This window comes from Rhinatrema bivittatum, chromosome 8 (assembly GCF_901001135.1).
Source record: "Rhinatrema bivittatum chromosome 8, aRhiBiv1.1, whole genome shotgun sequence".
NCBI lineage: Eukaryota > Metazoa > Chordata > Amphibia > Gymnophiona > Rhinatrematidae > Rhinatrema > Rhinatrema bivittatum.
In genome coordinates, this window is record NC_042622.1 from 3,395,720 (window position 1) to 3,413,762 (window position 18,043).

Here is an 18,043-nt window from a genome sequence, read left to right on the forward strand (position 1 = left end):
GCAGTGCCTGAAAAGATTTTATTCTCTGCCTCCATCTGCTGGTAGGGAGGCAAAACCCAGGAGTCTGGACTGATCTAGGGTATGAACAGGAACTGAGAAATGATGCCTAAAGCATGTCTTTGGCCGTGCTGCCACTTGGTCTGCTGTCATTTTGAGAGCATGCAGTTCTCTATACTAAAATGAATTCTTCACTTCTTATAAAACATCAGCGAGCACTGCTTAGCCCTCATCCATACGTATTCCCTCTGCATCTAGTATGCCTATTCCCCTATCAGAAATGAGATCAAGGAGTCTGCCTGCATCTCGCCACCAAGCTTGCTGAACACAGAGAAGCTGGCCCTCTCTTTCAGCCACTGTTTGAACAAACTAACTTTTCATTAATTAGTTTTGGGCACAAAGCCTGTGATTTCTCTGAAGCAAACTGTTGATCAATAATCTGTTGTGTTACCTTAGAAAGTGTGACTGTGCATATAGCTGTCTAAATCACTGAACTAATCACTTTTAATTAAACTCTCAATAAAATGTCTAATTCTAGAAAACAAATCCTTGTTCTGTTTAATAACAGTTTGAACAATCAGTTCATAAATATTGTAATCTGTACAGTTTGAATATTCCGAGGAATAATTACTCTCTGTTTGCTACAGGTGTCCAAAAGGTCCTCATCTGTCATCAATTACTGAGCGATTCGATTATTAGGTGGAGACGGGCAAACCTCTTGGCCTGAGGATTATGTGGGAGGGGGCCAATGAGAGTGAATGGGGCCCCGGAGGTCCAATTCCAGCCCAATGATGCCACTTCTGGCTGTGGCCCTCAGCAGCACCGACTGGATTAAAAGCTCCTGCAGGCCTCTGAATTAAAATCATCTCTTACCTCCCAACTGCTTCTGCACCATTTCTTCAGCCTCCTTAAGGTCTCCTTTTGCCATCTTTACTTGACGCTGATTCCACTTCTGCATAGATACGGTGGATTTCTACAGAGACAGAAGCTCGAGTCACTTAGACCAGGGCTTCCAAACCTGTCCTGGGGACCCCACAGTCAATTGCATTTTCAGCATATGCAGAATGAATATGCAGGAGAAAAACTTGCATATCATGGAGACTCCGTGTATGCACATTTATCTCCTGCACATTCATTGTGCATTGTGGGCTCTCCAGGACAGGTTTGAGAAGCCACATCCCATACCAAAGTGACATTACAGTAGCAGTGCTGTACCAGATAAGCGGGGAGCCCGGGGGGGGGGGGGGAAGGGAAACATTCAGGACACATAAGCGCTCACAGGAATGGTGGAGAGTTGTGGGATAGCTGTCAGGAAGTGCATCTGCAGAGGAGACCTGCATAGCAAGAGAAAGAGCTCCAGGCAGTGGGAATGGCAAGTTAAAAAGCTTGGATTGGGAAGAGTGGGAGGTAGTAACTGGTACGTGGAGGGATAGGCAGTAATATATTATTGTAACATTCTGTTTGTGTATCTAAGTCTATTCTGAACAGGGGGCACTTGTATGTATTGTTTGTGCTGTTAGAAAAATAAACAGTTAAAAAAATAAGCTTAGATTGAGAAAAGGAGCTGAGAAAGAGGATTGGGCTGAGCACTGGTGCAGGAGGAGACATATAGAGAAATAACTGTCTCTCACACACACACACGCAGGCTCTGTCTCTCACACACACACATGCAGGCAGAAAAGGTCTGATTCTCAAACACAAACACACACACAGGCCAGCAGGATCTGGCTCGCTCACACACACGCACACACACACAGGCCAGCAGGATCTGGCTCGCTCACATACACACACACGCACAGAGGCAGGCTCTGTCTCTCACACACACACATACAGGCACACAAGGTCTGATTCTCAAACACAAACACACACATAGGCCAGCAGGATCTGGCTCGCTCACACACACGCACACACACACACACACACACAGGCCAGCAGGATCTGGCTCGCTCACATACACACACACGCACGCACACAGGCCAGCAGGATCTGGCTCGCTCACACACACGCACACACACACACACACAGGCCAGCAGGATCTGGCTCGCTCACACACACGCACACACACACACACACAGGCCAGCAGGATCTGGCTCGCTCACATACACACACACGCACAGAGGCAGGCTCTGTCTCTCACACACACACATACAGGCACACAAGGTCTGATTCTCAAACACAAACACACACATAGGCCAGCAGGATCTGGCTCGCTCACATACACACACACGCACACAAACAGATGCAGGCTCTGTCTCACACACACACACATACAGGGACACAAGGTCTGATTCTCAAACACAAACACACACATAGGCCAGCAGGATCTGGCTCGCTCACATACACACACACGCACGCACACAGATGCAGGCTCTGTCTCACACACACACACACATACAGGCACACAAGGTCTGATTCTCAAACACAAACACACACATAGGCCAGCAGGATCTGGCTCGCTCACAAACACACACACGCACACACACACAGAGACAGGCTCTGTCTCTCACACACACACATGCAGGCAGACAAGGTCTGATTCTCAAACACACACACACACAGGCCAGCAGGATCTGGCTCGCTTACATATACACACACACAGAGGCAGGCTCTGTCTCTCACACACACACATGCAGGCAGGCAAGGTCTGATTCTCAAACACAAACACACACATAGGCCAGCAGGATCTGGCTCGCTCACACACACGCACACACACACACACACAGGCCAGCAGGATCTGGCTCGCTCACATACACACACACGCACGCACACAGGCAGGCTCTGTCTCTCAAACACAAACACAGGCAAGCAGGATCAGTCTCATTCTCTCTCACAAATACACACAGACAGGCTCTGTCTCTCTCTCACACACACACAGAGGTTTAGGGACTCCTCTTCTCCAACTGGTCTCTTCTTCAGCCGCCAGCAAGATGGGCTTCCCTGGCTGCTGTGGGGTCTTCTGTTTCTTCGGCCACCACAAGACTGGGTCCATAGTATCCTGCTGGTTTCCCTCCTTCAGCTGCCAACGGGATGGGCTCTGCTGGTGGCCGCTGGGTCATGGGTCCTATTACATTTTTTTTTCTGGCATGAGCATGCAGCAGGAGTTGTGTTTAATTAACATTATCTCCTGTTTCCATGGGGGCCGAGATCCACTCTGCAGCAGCAAGAAATGACATTAACTTAACCCATTATGTCCCAAATTTTTTAAGATGCTAACCTCTAAATAGGACACTGGGACATAATGGATTAAACGGGACTCCTGCTGCTAGGCTGGAGGGTGGTGGGGATTGCTGGACTGCCACCCCATATAAGAACATAAGAAAATGCCATACTGGGTCAGACCAAGGGTCCATCAAGCCCAGCATCCTGTTTCCAACAGAGGCCAATCCAGGCCATAAGAACCTGGCAAGTAACCAAAAACTAAGTCTATTCCATGTAACCATTGCTAATGGCAGTGGCTATTCTCTAAGTGAACTTAATAGCAGGTAATGGACTTCTCCTCCAAGAACTTATCCAATCCTTTTTTAAACCCAGCTACACTAACTGCACTAACCACATCCTCTGGCAACAAATTCCAGAGTTTAATTGTGCGTTGAGTAAAAAAGAACTTTCTCCGATTAGTTTTAAATGTGCCCCATGCTAACTTCATGGAGTGCCCCCTAGTCTTTCTACTATCCGAAAGAGTAAATAACCGATTCACATCTACCCGTTCTAGACCTCTCATGATCTTAAACATTTCTATCATATCCCCCCTCAGCCGTCTCTTCTCCAAGCTGAAAAGTCCTAACCTCTTTAGCCTTTCCTCATAGGGGAGTTGTTCCATTCCCCTTATCATTTTGGTCACCCTTCTCTGTACCTTCTCCATCGCAATTATATCTTTTTTGAGATGCGGCGACCAGAATTGTACACAGTATTCAAGGTGCGGTCTCACCATGGAGCGATACAGAGACATTATGACATTTTCCATTTTATTAACCATTCCCTTTCTAATAATTCCCAACATTCTGTTTGCTTTTTAACTGCTGCAGCACACTGAACCGACGATTTTAAAGTATTATCCACTATGATGCCCAGATCTTTTTCCTGGGTGGTAGCTCCTAATATGGACCCTAACATTGTGTAACTACAGCAAGGGTTATTTTTCCTTATATGCATCACCTTGCCATTATCCACATTAAATTTCATCTGCCATTTGGATGCACAATTTTCCAGTCTCACAAGGTCCTCCTGTAATGTATCACAATCTGCTTGTGATTTAACTACTCTGAATAATTTTGTATCATCCGCAAATTTGATAACCTCACTGTTGTGTTCAAGGTGGTTTTCGTGTGCCCATGGGCCTCAGCCCGGCCCAGGCCGTCCCGAGCCGAACCAAGGGTTGACGGTGGCCCCACATGGCAGAACACTCTACCCTCTGCCAGGCCGGCAAGCTCCCATGGCCAAACATCTGAGGATGTTGGAAGGTGAATGGTCCTCCGACCATTCCGGGCCCTTTCGGACCTGCTGCGAGCAGCATGGAGCAGCAGGCCTGGCCTGAGGTTGAGGGCAGACGGGCCTTGACACGAAGACACTGTGGTTGATGCAACGGCATCACATGGAATGAAGACACTTGGCTGAAGACATGACGCCAGGGCTATGAAGACATAACTGTGGATTGATTCGACGGCATCCAGGAACAACAGACATGGCTGATGCAACGGCATCCAGGAACAAGACACATGGCTGATGCGACGGCATCCAGAGACGAGACATCCAAAGGAAGCAAGACAAGGCATGGACATTGGCACTGTCTCTCAGGGCGCCCTACTCAGGCCACCCGCGGGACTGAGTCGCGGAACACCCTGTCCGTTACGCGCCCTACACAGCCCCAAGGCTGGTCATGGACCACGACGGGAGCGGGACAGCACAGGAAGACACATCAGGACCAGACGGCTCAGGAGCACAGGACAACCGTCCACCGGCAGGCAGCCCACCCAGGAATACTGCATCTGAGGGACTCCCAGCCTACCGGTACCAGAAGGCTCAAGAGCAGAGACGAGGCATGGCGTCGGGAAGGAACATCCAGGAAGGCAGGAACACCAAGACGAAGGCTGAAGAAACCTGGACATGGACCTCAGGCGAAGACATGGAACAAGGAACAAGACATGGCATGGCAAAGCATGACGAGATGACATCAGTGAGGAGCTCCACAAGAAGACGACCTTAGTCTCTGGCAGGCCGGAGCATCCAGAGCGAAGACTGGAACACGATGCAAGGCCAAGCACAATGAGCGAAGCAGCCCTTTATAGGGCTCAAACAGGAAATAGTCCACAAGGTCGGGCCCAGACACTTCCTGTGTCTGGCCCTTTAAATAATAAAGAGAGACACGGCCGCGCGTCTAAGAAGCAGGAGCAGGGCTGTGCAGGACTGTGGACAGCAGCCTGCACGCCGGCAGCGTCAAACGCTGAGAGGAGGCAGGAGAGAGCCTGGACGCAGACTCCGACGAGTGCAGCGGCTCCAGCCGCTGCAGGAGGCCCTGAGGGCAGCTCCAGCCGCCAGGAAACACCGGGGCTTTTGCGGCCTCCAGCCGTGAAGATCAAGATGACGTCGGGAGCGTCCCAGCCCCAAAGACAGCCGCGGCTCCGGCCGCAGAGGTTGAAGATGGATGCAGGAGGCCTCCGGGCTGCGTGGGCAGGCCGAGGGCGGCGTCCTGCCGCCTCGGCGAAGATTTCAGCGTGGTGAGTCTGTGCCTGCTCGCGGGGGAACCCGCGGGCAGAGCAATTCATAACACTCACTCGTCATATTCCTTTCCAGATCATTTATATATTTATTGGAAAGCACCGGTCCAAGTACAGATCCCTGAGGCACTCCACTGTTTATCCTTTTCCACTGAGAAAATTGACCATTTAATCCTACTCTCTGTTTCCTGTCTTTTAACCAGTTTGTAATCCACGAAAGGACATCGCCTCCTATCCCATGACTTTTTAGTTTTCTTAGAAGCCTCTCGTGATGGACTTTGTCAAACGCCTTCTGAAAATCCAAATACACTACATCTACCGGTTCACCTTTATCCACCTCTGCTTCCTATTCGCTCAGTTCCCCAAGTTGATACAATACCTTGTTTTTTGTAACTTCTCTCTTCTCGTTATTGTTGTTGTTAACACCCCCCAGTTCACTGTACACCGATGTGATATGATACTTTTCATGAATGTCGGTATAGAAAAGAGTTAAATAAATAAATTAATTAATTAACCCCTTCAAGAAAATGAAGCAGATTTGTTAGGCAAGACTTCCCTTGGGTAAATCCATGTTGACTGTGTTCCATTAAACCATGTCTTTCTATATGCGCTATGATTTTGATCTTGAGAATAGTTTCCACTATTTTTCCCAGCACTGAAGTCAGGCTCACTGGTCTATAGTTACACGGATCACCCCTGGAGCCTTTTTTAAATATTGGGGTTACATTGGCCACCCTCTAGTACCCTTCAGGTACAATGGATGATAGGTTACAAATTTTAACTAATAGATCAGAAATTTAATTTTTGAGTTCCTTCAGTACCCTAGGATGCATACCTTCCGGTCCAGGTGATTTGCTAATCTTCAGTTTGTCAATCTGGCCTACTACATCTTCCAGATTCACAGTGATTTGGTTCAGTTCATCTGACTCATCGCCCCTGAAAACCATCTCCAGAACTGGTATCTCCCCAGCAACCTTATTAGTAAACACGGAAGCAAAGAATTCATTTAGTATTTCTGCATCTAATGGTCCATCTAATGGTCCAACTGACTCCCTCACAGGTTCCTTGCTTCAGATATATTTTAAAAAGTTTTTATTATGAGTTTTTGCCTCTATGGCCAACTTCAATTCAAATTCTCTCTTCGCCTGTCTTATATATTTTCCCTCAAGATGGTAGAACCTAAACAACTCAGTAATTTCAGCAGGTGACTTCACATGCATGTTGCAAGTCCTCTCTGATAACTGAGGGATGGCGGAAACAGCCTGCAGAAACAGCTCTCTTCCTCTCTACACAAATGGATAAATTAGGCTTGTGAAGCTGTAAATTGCTGTAAAAAAAAATCCCAGGTGTTCCTGCCTGGGCAGCATCTTTAGATTCTCAAGCCTTTCCTAGCCCTTATCCATGTCTCTGCAGAATTTGGGATGCTAGAGCACTCCGCTGGCTGGGACAGTCCTAGGGAATTGGCTGGACCAGAGGAGGAGGAGAAGAAGATCACTGATCCAACAGACCTTCTCAGAAGGGGATAATGCCTCAGTGGGGAGGCTGTTCAGAAGAGAGAAGCTGGTGACCCTTACTTCTAGGGCATAATCTCCTGCAGCTCTTGGATGAGCAATAAGAGGCAGTAATTTGGAGGGGGATCCCTTATTTCTGGGTGCTCTTAGGCCCCCCTTTCCAAGTGTTTCCCACTACTTCTGACTGTTGAAGATGGGATTTCCTCAGTATGAGACACTTGGTTCCAGCCATAAGGTGGCCAAGATACTGAATGATGTATATTCCCTTCCCAGGCAAGAGAAGGTTATGGTATTGGATCACATAACCTTCTCATCTTTTAAGACCAAAGTCGGTGGATGGAACCACAACATTCAGGGCCCCCATAATTCAAAAACTGAATCTCTGCTTAAACAATCTTTCTGTTTCCCCAGGAAGCAAGATACAATGACTTTGTGACTCAGGTCCAGCATCCCTTAGGCGGCCATGGTGACCTTCCCCACAGGTAACAGTAATTTGAGAGAGAAGGTCTTGAACCTGCAGCTCCTGAATGGATTCAAGGCTGGAAAATCTCATGCAGTGGAGGTAAGTGTTGCTAGGAGCTCCTACATAAGAACATAAGAACATAAGAACATGCCATACTGGGTCAGACCAAGGGTCCATCAAGCCCAGCATCCTGTTTCCAACAGTGGCCAATCCAGGCCATAAGAACCTGGCAAGTACCCAAAAACTAAGTCTATTCCATGTTACCATTGCTAATGGCAGTGGCTATTCTCTAAGTAAACTTAATAGCAGGTAATGGACTTCTCCTCCAAGAACTTATCCAATCCTTTTTTAAACACAGCTATATTAACTGCACTAACCACATCCTCCGGCAACAAATTCCAGAGTCTAATTGTGCGTTGAGTAAAAAAGAACTTTCTCCGATTAGTTTTAAATGTGCCCCATGCTAACTTCATGGAGTGCCCCCTAGTCTTTCTACTATCCGAAAGAGTAAATAACCGATTCACATCTACCTGTTCTAGACCTCTCATGATTTTAAACACCTCTATCATATCCCTCCTCAGTCGTCTCTTCTCTAAGCTGAAAAGTCCTAACCTCTTTAGTCTTTCCTCATAGGGGAGTTGTTCCATTCCCCTTATCATTTTGGTAGCCCTTCTCTGTACCTTCTCCATCACAATTATATCTTTTTTGAGATGCGGCAACCAGAATTGTACACAATATTCAAGGTGTGGTCTCACCATGGAGCGATACAGAGGCATTATGACATTTTCCGTTTTATTCACCATTCCCTTCCTAATAATTCCCAACATTCTGTTTGCTTTTTTGACTGCCGCAGCACACTGCACCGACGATTTCATTGTGTTATCCACTATGACACCTAGATCTCTTTCTTGGGTTGTAGCACCTAATATGGAACCCAACATTGGGTAATTATAGCATGGGTTATTTTTCCCTATATGCATCACCTTGCACTTAGCCACAGTTGGATCCCCATGTGGCCTGGCCCAGACTAGATCAAGATGCGGCTACAATTTTTACATCTGTGCCTTTTGGGAGCTCCCCGACAGCTTGATGGCTATTGCAATCTCAACTTTTTTCTACTTTTACTCTCACTAAGAGGTTACCTGTCCTTTAGAGTAGTGCTGAAATTTAAGGTCCAAAGTTCAGCTAAGGGTGCTTATAGGAAGCCTCTCTAGCCCCCCCAATACCAGTCCTGGTTAGGGCCGTTTCAGAGGCTCAGGCAGCTCTCTCCCTTCTTCAAAGACGTATTTCAGGACACTGGGTTCGCCAGTAGCATACTTGGCATGCTCCCTCGCAGTGACATTTGAGAGTCTTCTGCTCTGGGTGGTCGGATGCCACTCAGGGGGACTTCCTTGGTGCCCTCAGTGTAAGCTTTGGGGGTGATTGCAATTGGTCAGCCACATGCTTTGGGGTCCTGCATCTCCCTTGAAGAGAGGTCAGGGACACAGTATTATTTATTTCAAGTATCCCAGAAAAGGGTGTGAGTTCTCCTATTCTTTGGGTCCCAATACAAAATGGCAGACTTCTTCTCAGGCAGTTCCCCACGTAGTTACACAGGGGTATTCACTCTCATCTTCTCCAATGATTATTACCAGATATTTCCCAAATGCATTATCTTGGATCTATTAACAACAGCTATCAATCAGACAGTCCCCTTGTGGTAACCATGACTCCATGGGGAAATGTGGAAAAGAGGATTTACATTCAGACAACATCCAACAAGGCATTGATCTGTGCAGTCTGGGAAACCAAGCATCGGGGTAACTTGCTTGATGCGGCGGTTACAACCCTTAACCATTAAGCCTTATTCTTCACTTTTGATGCAACTCCAACATTACTCTCTGCATCAATGACGGGGGATGGCAGGAAATTTGAATGAAACAGTTACCAACAAGGGCCTGAACTTGGTGGTCGGTGAAACAGCTAAGTATGGGAAAATAAGTGTGGAAGCTTGCTGGGCAGACTGGATGGGTCTTTTTCTGCCGTCATTTCTATGTTTCTATGTAACTTCTAGTCAAGGCATAGTAAAGGTCTCCCTATGCAGGAAGGGCTCTGATTCCTCCTTTAGTCAAATGTCTGGCTATTCAGGCTGAGCCGGAATAGGAAAGCCATTCAGCCGCAGCCAGGGTTATGTAAGTGTGGAGCCCCTAAGCTCACTGATGATGATCCCAAACAGCATTTAGTCCTTCCCAGTCTTTGCTGTATAGAAAAGCCCTCTTGTACCCAAAACAGAAAGTGATCTTATGGCCTTACTCCCAGTGCCAAGCTTTCCCATTTCCATGACCACCCTGAGCATGGCCCATTCTGCAGGTACTAGGTTCCAGGACAAGAGACCTCGCTCAGTTCGCACCCTTTTAGGGTGACAGCCATAGGCCAGTGCTGCAAGGCTTTGATGATTTTGATCAATTAGCAGTCCACCAAATTAAATAAATAATAAAGGCTATTTTCCCTATCTCTTGGGAGGCTAGAAGCCTAAGCCTGAACCTGAATTAGTCGTCTCCTGCAAGGAATGGATTTGCAGTCTCCTTCATGATTGTTTCGCATTGTGGTATGTGCTTTATAGGTTAGGAGTGGAATAATGATCCAGTTCAGCTGAAGTGAAACAGGATGGGGCCAGGTCTGGAGCAAGGGCCAGAGCCAGCCATCTCTCCAGAAATGCTGGTCTCTAGCTCAGGAGAAGACAGCTTGGTGGCAGCAGTCAGAGTAATGCCAGTAGCTGATGTGATCTAGTAGGCCTCAAGTACCTTGGTAAGTGAGTCAGAATTGGTCTGGGATGGAGTTAATGCTAAAGAAAATGCAGAGTAATGCATTTAGACTGCAAAAACCCAAGAGAGATACAGTAATGGAGGTGAAATTCTTCTAAGCACCAAAAAAGAGCAGGATCTGGAGTGATTGTATCTAATGAAAGGAAATTGGTTCTTATCTGCTAATTTTCATTCCTGTAGTACCCCTGATCAGTCCAGACTGCTGGGTTTTGCCTCCCTTCCAGCAGATGGAGACAGAGAAAAAGTTCAAGAGCGCCCTCTCTTAACATGGTGAGCCACCTGCTGTTCCTCAGTATTTACTCCTAACTTTTATCCCCCTAACGAAAACCCAGAACTTTGATAACAGACCAAAGAACGGTCTCCAACGGATAGGACAAGCCTACACCACTCTTCAGGAAAGACTAGAAAACATAGACCAGTTTGAGCAGACTCTTCTTCTACCCCCTTCAAACTCACAGTAGGCAGGCGTCTGGACTGATCCGTGGTACTACAGGAACGAAAATTAGCAGGTAAGAGCCAATTTTCCTTTACATGTACGCACCCAGATCAGTCCAGACTGCTGGGATGTACCCAAGCTTCTTCTAAACAGGGTGGGACCGCGAGAGTCCCGCTCGAATGACACTGGCTCCAAAATTGCCAAGAAGGCCTAATGCATTAATAAAATAAACTGTGGGGAAAATAATATGGGCCATGCCAAACTACCCTCTAGAGGGTCAGGAACATCATCAGGGAAGCCCCCTCCCCCTGGCTCCATGGGCCACCCCGGGACTCGAATCGACTGGGGAGAGGGCTGGAGGGAGATCCCCTCCCAACGCCCTATTCTCAGTGGTGCGAAAAGCGCCCAAAATAGCCGCCGTTCCCACACTGAGCGGGAATGGGTCAGTCGGGGACTCTGAAGCAACAAGCAGCCTCCCGGTGCTGAGCTGCTGCGATTCTGCTGTCTTGGCCCCACCGGAGCTGTCCTCCCCACCGGTAAAGCACCAGCAACAGACCCCCGAGGAGGCTTGGCTGGAGAGCCGATCACCGCAGCTGGAACAATGGCTCGCTCCTGGCATGCTAGGGAAGGAAAAAACGCTGCGAGGTAGCTGGCAGCCGACTCGGGAGAAAAATCAATAAACCTAAAATTAGCAAATATTGCTTACCTGTAACAGGTGTTCTCACAGGACAGCAGGATGTTAGTCCTCACATATGGGTGACATCACAGGATGGAGCCCAATCATGGATCACTTCTGTCAAAGTTTCCAGAACTTTGACTGGCCCCTACTGGGCATGCCCAGCATGGCACCAACCCTGCAGCCAGCAGGGGTCCCCCTTCAGTCTTGTTTAAAAGCTACAGGTAGTGCCGAAAATAAAATAAGAAAACGTTACGAACCCAACACCGTGGGGTGGCGGGCGAGTTTCGTGAGGACTAACATCCTGCTGTCCTGTGAGAACACCTGTTACAGGTAAGCAACATTTGCTTTCTCACAGGACAAGCAGGATGGTAGTCCTCACATATGGGTGAGTACCGAGCTGAGGATGTCCTAGTATGCACCAAATGTACCCAAGACGTGCAACAGGCACAACAACTGGGGTGGAATTTGGCCGAGGGCATCCTGAACCCTAACGGGCAGGCGGAAGGGTGTTGGTACGTCAGGTTGTGAATAGGTTACGCAGGACAAATTGGCCAAAGATGGAATCTTGTCTTCCGGCTTTGTCCAAGCAATAGTGGGCTGTAAAAGTATGGAGAGAACTCCAGGTGGCAGCCCTGCAAATGTCAGGAAGCAGCACCGATCGTAGGTGTGCTACTGAAGTCACCATGGCCCTCACAGAGTGTGCTTTAACACGGTCTTGAAATGAATTGCCCGCTTGCTGATAGGAAAAAGATATGCAGTTCGCCAACCAGGAGGAGAGAGTCTGTTTACCCCCAATTTGATAGGATGAAAAGAGACAAAAAAATTGAGTTCTTTTCCTGTGGACAGCTGTACGGTCTAGATAGAACACTAGAGCCCGTTTGCAGTCAAGGGTATGCAGAGCCTGTTCCCCTGGACTGGAATGGGGCCTGGAAAAAAAGGTAGGTAGTATAATGGATTGATTGAGATGAAAGTCCGAAACTACCTTAGGCAAAAATTTAGGGTGAGTGCGGAGTACAGCCCGGTCCTGCAGAAGTTTAGTGTAAGGCGGATAGGTAACTAGAGCCTGTAATTCACCAACTCTGCGAGCCGAAGTGATTGCCAGAAGGAAAATCACTTTCCATGTGAGATAGCGAAGATCACAGGATTGGAGAGGCTCGAATGGTGGTTTCATGAGCCAACCCAAAACCAGATTGAGGTCCCAAGAAGGGGCCGGAGGACACAGTGGAGGCTTGAGGTGAAGCGAGCCCTTCAGAAAACGTATTACAAGGGGTTGTACTGATATGGGTACATCCCCGACACCTTTATGGAAGGCGGCTACCGCACTGACATGCATTCTGATGGAAGATGTTTTGACACCTGACTCTGATAAGTGCCAGAGGTAGTCCAAAAACTTCATGATTGGACAGGTAAAGGGGTCAAGGGACTGAGAAGAGCACCATGACGTAAACCTGTTCCATTTGTAAGAGTAAGATTTTCTCGTGGAAGGCTTCCGTGAAGCAATCAGGACACGGGAAACTGGGTCAGAAAGGTTAAGTGGCTGAAGGATTAACCTTTCAACATCCATGCCGTCAGGGACAAGACTTGAAGATTGGGGTGGCGGAGGCACCCGTCATTTTGAGTGATCAGAAGTGGGTCTTTTCCCAAGGGAATGTGCCTGCGAATGGAGAGATCCCAAAGTATTGGAAACCACACTTGGAGTGGCCAGTGAGGTGCTATCAGGATCATGGTTCCCTTGTCCTGACATAACTTCATGAGAGTCTTCGAGAGAAGAGGAAGTGGAGGGAATGCATAAAGTAGACCAGTTGTCCACAAGAGGGAGAATGTGTCTCTGGGCTGAGAGTATTTGCTGCGAATGAGAGAGAGCAGAAGTTCTCTACTTTGCGGTTTTGAGGAGACGCAAAGAGGTCTATCTGAGGATATCCCCATTATTGGAAGATGGAGTTTGCTACTGAGGGGTTGAGAGACCACTCGTGCGGTTGAAAGATGCGACTCAGCTTGTCTGCCAACACATTGTCCACTCCCAGCAAGTAGGTGGCCCTGAGGTACATCGAATGGGACAGAGCTTCCGCCCATATCTGTGCAGCTTCCTGACACAGAAGGAAGGAGCCCGTGCCTCCCTGTTTGTTGATGTACCACATGGTCACCTGGTTGTCCGTCTGGATCAGGATAACTTGATTTGATCCTGAAATGCCCTGAGAGCATATCTGTTTGCTCGAAGCTCCAGGAAATTTATTTGGTGTTTGGCTTCCTCTGGAGACCAAGGTCCTTGTGTCTGCAGATTGGCCACATGGGCTCCCCAGCCAAGGTTGGAAGCATCGGTGGTGAGAGTTAATTGAGGGTCTGGAGCCTGAAAGGGCAAGCCTTGGAGGAGATTGATCTGATTTTTCCACCAGGCTAGAGACTGATGGAGTGAGTCGGTTACGTGGACAATGGTCGACAGGGGCTAAATGCTTTGAGTCCATTGAGACCTTAGAATCCACTGCATGACTGTCATGGCCAAATGGGCCATTGGTGTGACCTGAACTGAGGATGCCATGTGTCCCAGGAGGATGAGAAAGTGGCGTGCAGTCGCGGAGTGTTGAGACTGCAGCTGGTGTGCAAGAGACACAAGGGTGAGAGCTCGCTGTCGAGACAGAAAAGCCTTTGCCTGCAAGGTGTCCAAGTCTGCCCCAATGAACGACAAGGTTTGAGATGAGACTAAGTAGGATTTGTCATAGTTGACGAGAAATCCTAATGAAATTAGAGTGTGTAAGGTTAGATTGAGGGCCGACAGAGCAGCTTGCTGAGTGGGAGCCCTGATTAACCAATCGTCTAGATAGGGGTAGACGTGAACACCTTGAGTCCTGAGAAAAGCTGCAACTACTACGAGGCATTTTGTGAAGACTCGTGGCGCAGACGCTAGGCCGAATGGAAGCACTTGGTACTGATAGTGCTTGGGGCCTTCTAGAAACCTCAGGTATTTGCGATGAGATGGAGTTATCGCAATATGAGTGTATGCGTCCTGGAGGTCCAGAGAGCAGAGCCAGTCTCCTCTTTGTAGAAGAGGAAGAAGCGAGCCTAAGGTTACCATCTTGAATTTCTCTCGCTGGAGGTACTTGTTGAGAGCTTGTAGGTCCAGAATAGACGAACGCCTCCTGATTTTTTGGGGATTAGAAAGTACCGGGAATAGAATCCTAGGCTGTGCTGAGAGTAGGGTACATGTTCTATTGCCTTGGACTGGAGAAGGAGGGAGGCCTCCTGATCCAGAAGGTTGGTGTGATCGGATGTTCTCCACATCGGTAGAGGTGGGGAGTCTGGTGGCATGGAGAGAAAGTTCAGATGGTAACCTTGAGCAATTATCGCCAGTACCCATTGGTCTGAGGTGATTGAGTGCCATAGGTTGTTGAAGTGGCACAGACGACCTCCCACTGGTACGTGAGGCAATGGAAGCTGGCTGCTGCTGCTCTCTAGGTAGAAGTCAAAAACCTGAAGCAGGACCTGGTTGAGGAGCTGCTTGCAGTTTTTGTTTCTGTGTCTGACGAGACTGGGCTTTTTGAAAAGGTCTCGTAGAACGGGATCTGGTTGGTGGTGGGTAGGACTTCTTCGGGCGGAAGAATGACTTCTTAGAGTCCTTTCGGAAGGGCTGTTTTGAAGAGTAGTCAGAAGGCATCAGAGAGAGCTGTCTTAGGGTCTCATGATGGTCCTTAAGTTCCGCCACCGTCCATTGAATCTGTTCGCCAAACAGATTATCTCCTACACAGGGTAGGTCGGATAACCTGTCTTGTACCTCAGGGCGAAGTTCAGAAGACTTGAGCCTGGCCCATCTCCTTGCTGAAATAGCGGCTGCAGGTACCCTAGTAGCAATGTCAAAGATACCGTAAGATGATCTGATCTCATGCTTGCCTGCCTCAAAACCCTTGTTTACTAGGGTTTGGAGCTGAACTTGAAATTGCCGAGGCAGGGAGTCTGTCAAATCTTGTATCTGCTTAAAAATGACCCTATTATATTAGGTCATATAGAACTGATAAGCGGCAATTCGGGAGATGAGCATTGATCCTTGGAAGACATGGCGACCAATGGCATCTAGAAACTTCTGTTCCTTGCCAGGGGGAAAAGAAGTGTGAGGCTTTGATCTCTTTGCTCTTTTCTGTGCAGATTCTACCACTACAGATTGGTGATCCAATTGAGGTTTCTGAAAACCCGGAGCTGACTGCACCAAATAGGTAGTGTCAGCTTTTCTGTGGACTGGAGCAATGGAGCCAGGATGTTCCCAGTTCTTCTTGAGGAGATCCAGAAGAACCTGGTGGATAGGGATGAAGGTTATTTCCTTGGGAGCATCCAGGAATTGTAGCAACTTCATCATCTGATGTCTATCATCCTGTTCAGTCTGTAATTGGAAGGGAACCAATTCAGACATTTCCTTCACAAAATTTATAAAGGAAAGGTCCTCTGGAGGAGAACGTTTTCTACTTTCAGTGGGTGAAGGTGGTGAAGGCAAATCATCGGTGTCTGGGGAGGAATCATCAGGCCAGGTATCTTAGGGATCAGCACCTGCCCCTCTAGGAACTAGAGGAGGACGGGGTGGTGGGATACCCGAGGGTCCTGGTCTAGGCTCCAAAGGAATCGAAGGAATAATTGGAGGCACTGATGAAGGCATCGAAGGCACTGGCGCAGGCATCGAGGGCATCGATGGATGGCTCAGTAGTGCTGACGGGCGTATCGGCATCAATGGTTGGACCGGTGGCGATGGACGTATCGGCATCGATGGCTGAGGTAGAACTCCCGATGGAGGGATGCGGAACGGTGTTTCTCCTCCCGATGACAGAGTAAGTGGGGAGGGCACCGGAGCCATCGGCGACCTGGGGTCCATCAGTGGAAAAGCAGCAATAAGCGCTTCCATCCTGGCGAGCAGCAGTGCCAACGCTGCTGGAATCGGGTCGGTGGTCGGTTCCACAATCGGTACCGGTGTTGGTGCCGGAGGAACCTGGAGTCGTTGCATCGCCTTTTCAATGGCCTCCTGAACCATCCGGTTCAGTTCTTCTCGGAGACCTGGAGCAAGCAGCCCCGGCTCCGGAACAGAAGACGGAGGCAGAGGCATAGCCGGAGGGACCACCGTTAAAGGCGGAGTCGCGGCTCCCAATACCCTGTCGGGTGAGGATTGCCTCAGTGACACGGTCCCTGAAAAGGTCGGTGCCTTTTCTGGACGGGGTTTCTTTGACGGCAGCTTGGACGATGGCGAGGTCGATGATTTCGCTCCCTCGATGGTCCGAGACTTTCGATGTCGATGGCGATGTTTGTCTCTGCGATCCCCTCGGTCCTGAGGGGGAGTAGAGGGTGTCAAAGGCTGAGATGTCGTCGATGCCGGACGATCACCGGCCGGTGGTCGATGCTGGTGCGAAGTTGATGGAGCCGGTTCTGACGACGTCGATGTAATGGACGGAGTTGGGGTTTGAGCATGGAAGAGAAGTTCCATCTTCTCCATTCTGGCCTTGCGACCTTTTGGTGTCATTAGGGCACATTTGGTGCAGGTCAAGACATCGTGCTCTCGTCCAAGACACATTACACAGACTTTATGGGGGTCTGTGATGGACATGGTGCAATTACAGTCCGGGCACTGACGGAACCCCGATGCCATGGCTATGGCAAAAATTGAGCCGCGGTACAGTCGACGGCCAGTAGGCCGCGAGGGCCAAACTCAACGGTAATCAACGGAGAACGGGTAAAAACTTACCAGAGTACCGCAGCTTGAAAAAGTTAAAGGAGGGACCCCTGTGGGGCAAATTAACTTTTAGTAATTCCGTGAGGAAAATTCCTGTCAGGAATCTCTGCAGAGCTCCTTAACCGCGTGGCTACTGCTGCGCAGAAAAAAGAAGACTGAAGGGGGACCCCTGCTGGCTACAGAGTTAGTGCCATGCTGGGCATGCCCAGTAGGGGCCAGTCAAAGTTCTGGAAACTTTGACAGAAGTTTTCCGTGATTGGGCTCCATCCTGTGATGTCACCCATATGTGAGGACTAACATCCTGCTGTCCTGTGAGAAAAACCTGAGCTCCCCACTTCTGAAAAAAAAACTCCTGTCCTACCTGCTGCCGAGGGCAAGCCCCAGCAAGCAACTCCCCCTACCGCTCTTCCTGTTTCTCTAGGTTTTTGGTTTTTTTTTTAACTTCCTTTTTTTTTTAAAATAAACTTTAACAACCATACCAAAAAAAAATAAATCAACTACTTCCCTGAAAAGTCCGGTAGAGGCAGCAGTAGAGGAGAGAAGGAAGAGGGGAAGGAGCTGGACCACCAGCTATCACCCCACCGGCCGATAGGAGGACAAAGATGGGGGTTCCCAACCCCTGCTTGTCCAAAACTTCTACGACCAAGGGGGATGGTCTCACCAGGACCTCACAACCCTCGGGAGGCTCCAAGAGAATACTAAATCCCTTTTTTTTTTTTTGCTTGGATGAGAACTGAGGTT

General features: G+C 48.7%; 1 protein-coding gene across 4 annotated transcripts in view; it reads right to left on the minus strand.

Annotated features, from left to right (window-relative positions):
• Positions 1–18,043, minus strand: part of C8H20orf96 (chromosome 8 C20orf96 homolog) — a 204,119-nt gene that overhangs the window by 162,151 nt on the left and 23,925 nt on the right. For all 4 annotated transcript variants that reach the window (XM_029613266.1, XM_029613265.1, XM_029613268.1 and 1 more), the window contains exon 5: positions 871–970. In XM_029613266.1, coding sequence (XP_029469126.1) covers positions 871–970 — 100 coding nt within the window. The remainder of the gene's footprint in view (positions 1–870; positions 971–18,043) is intronic.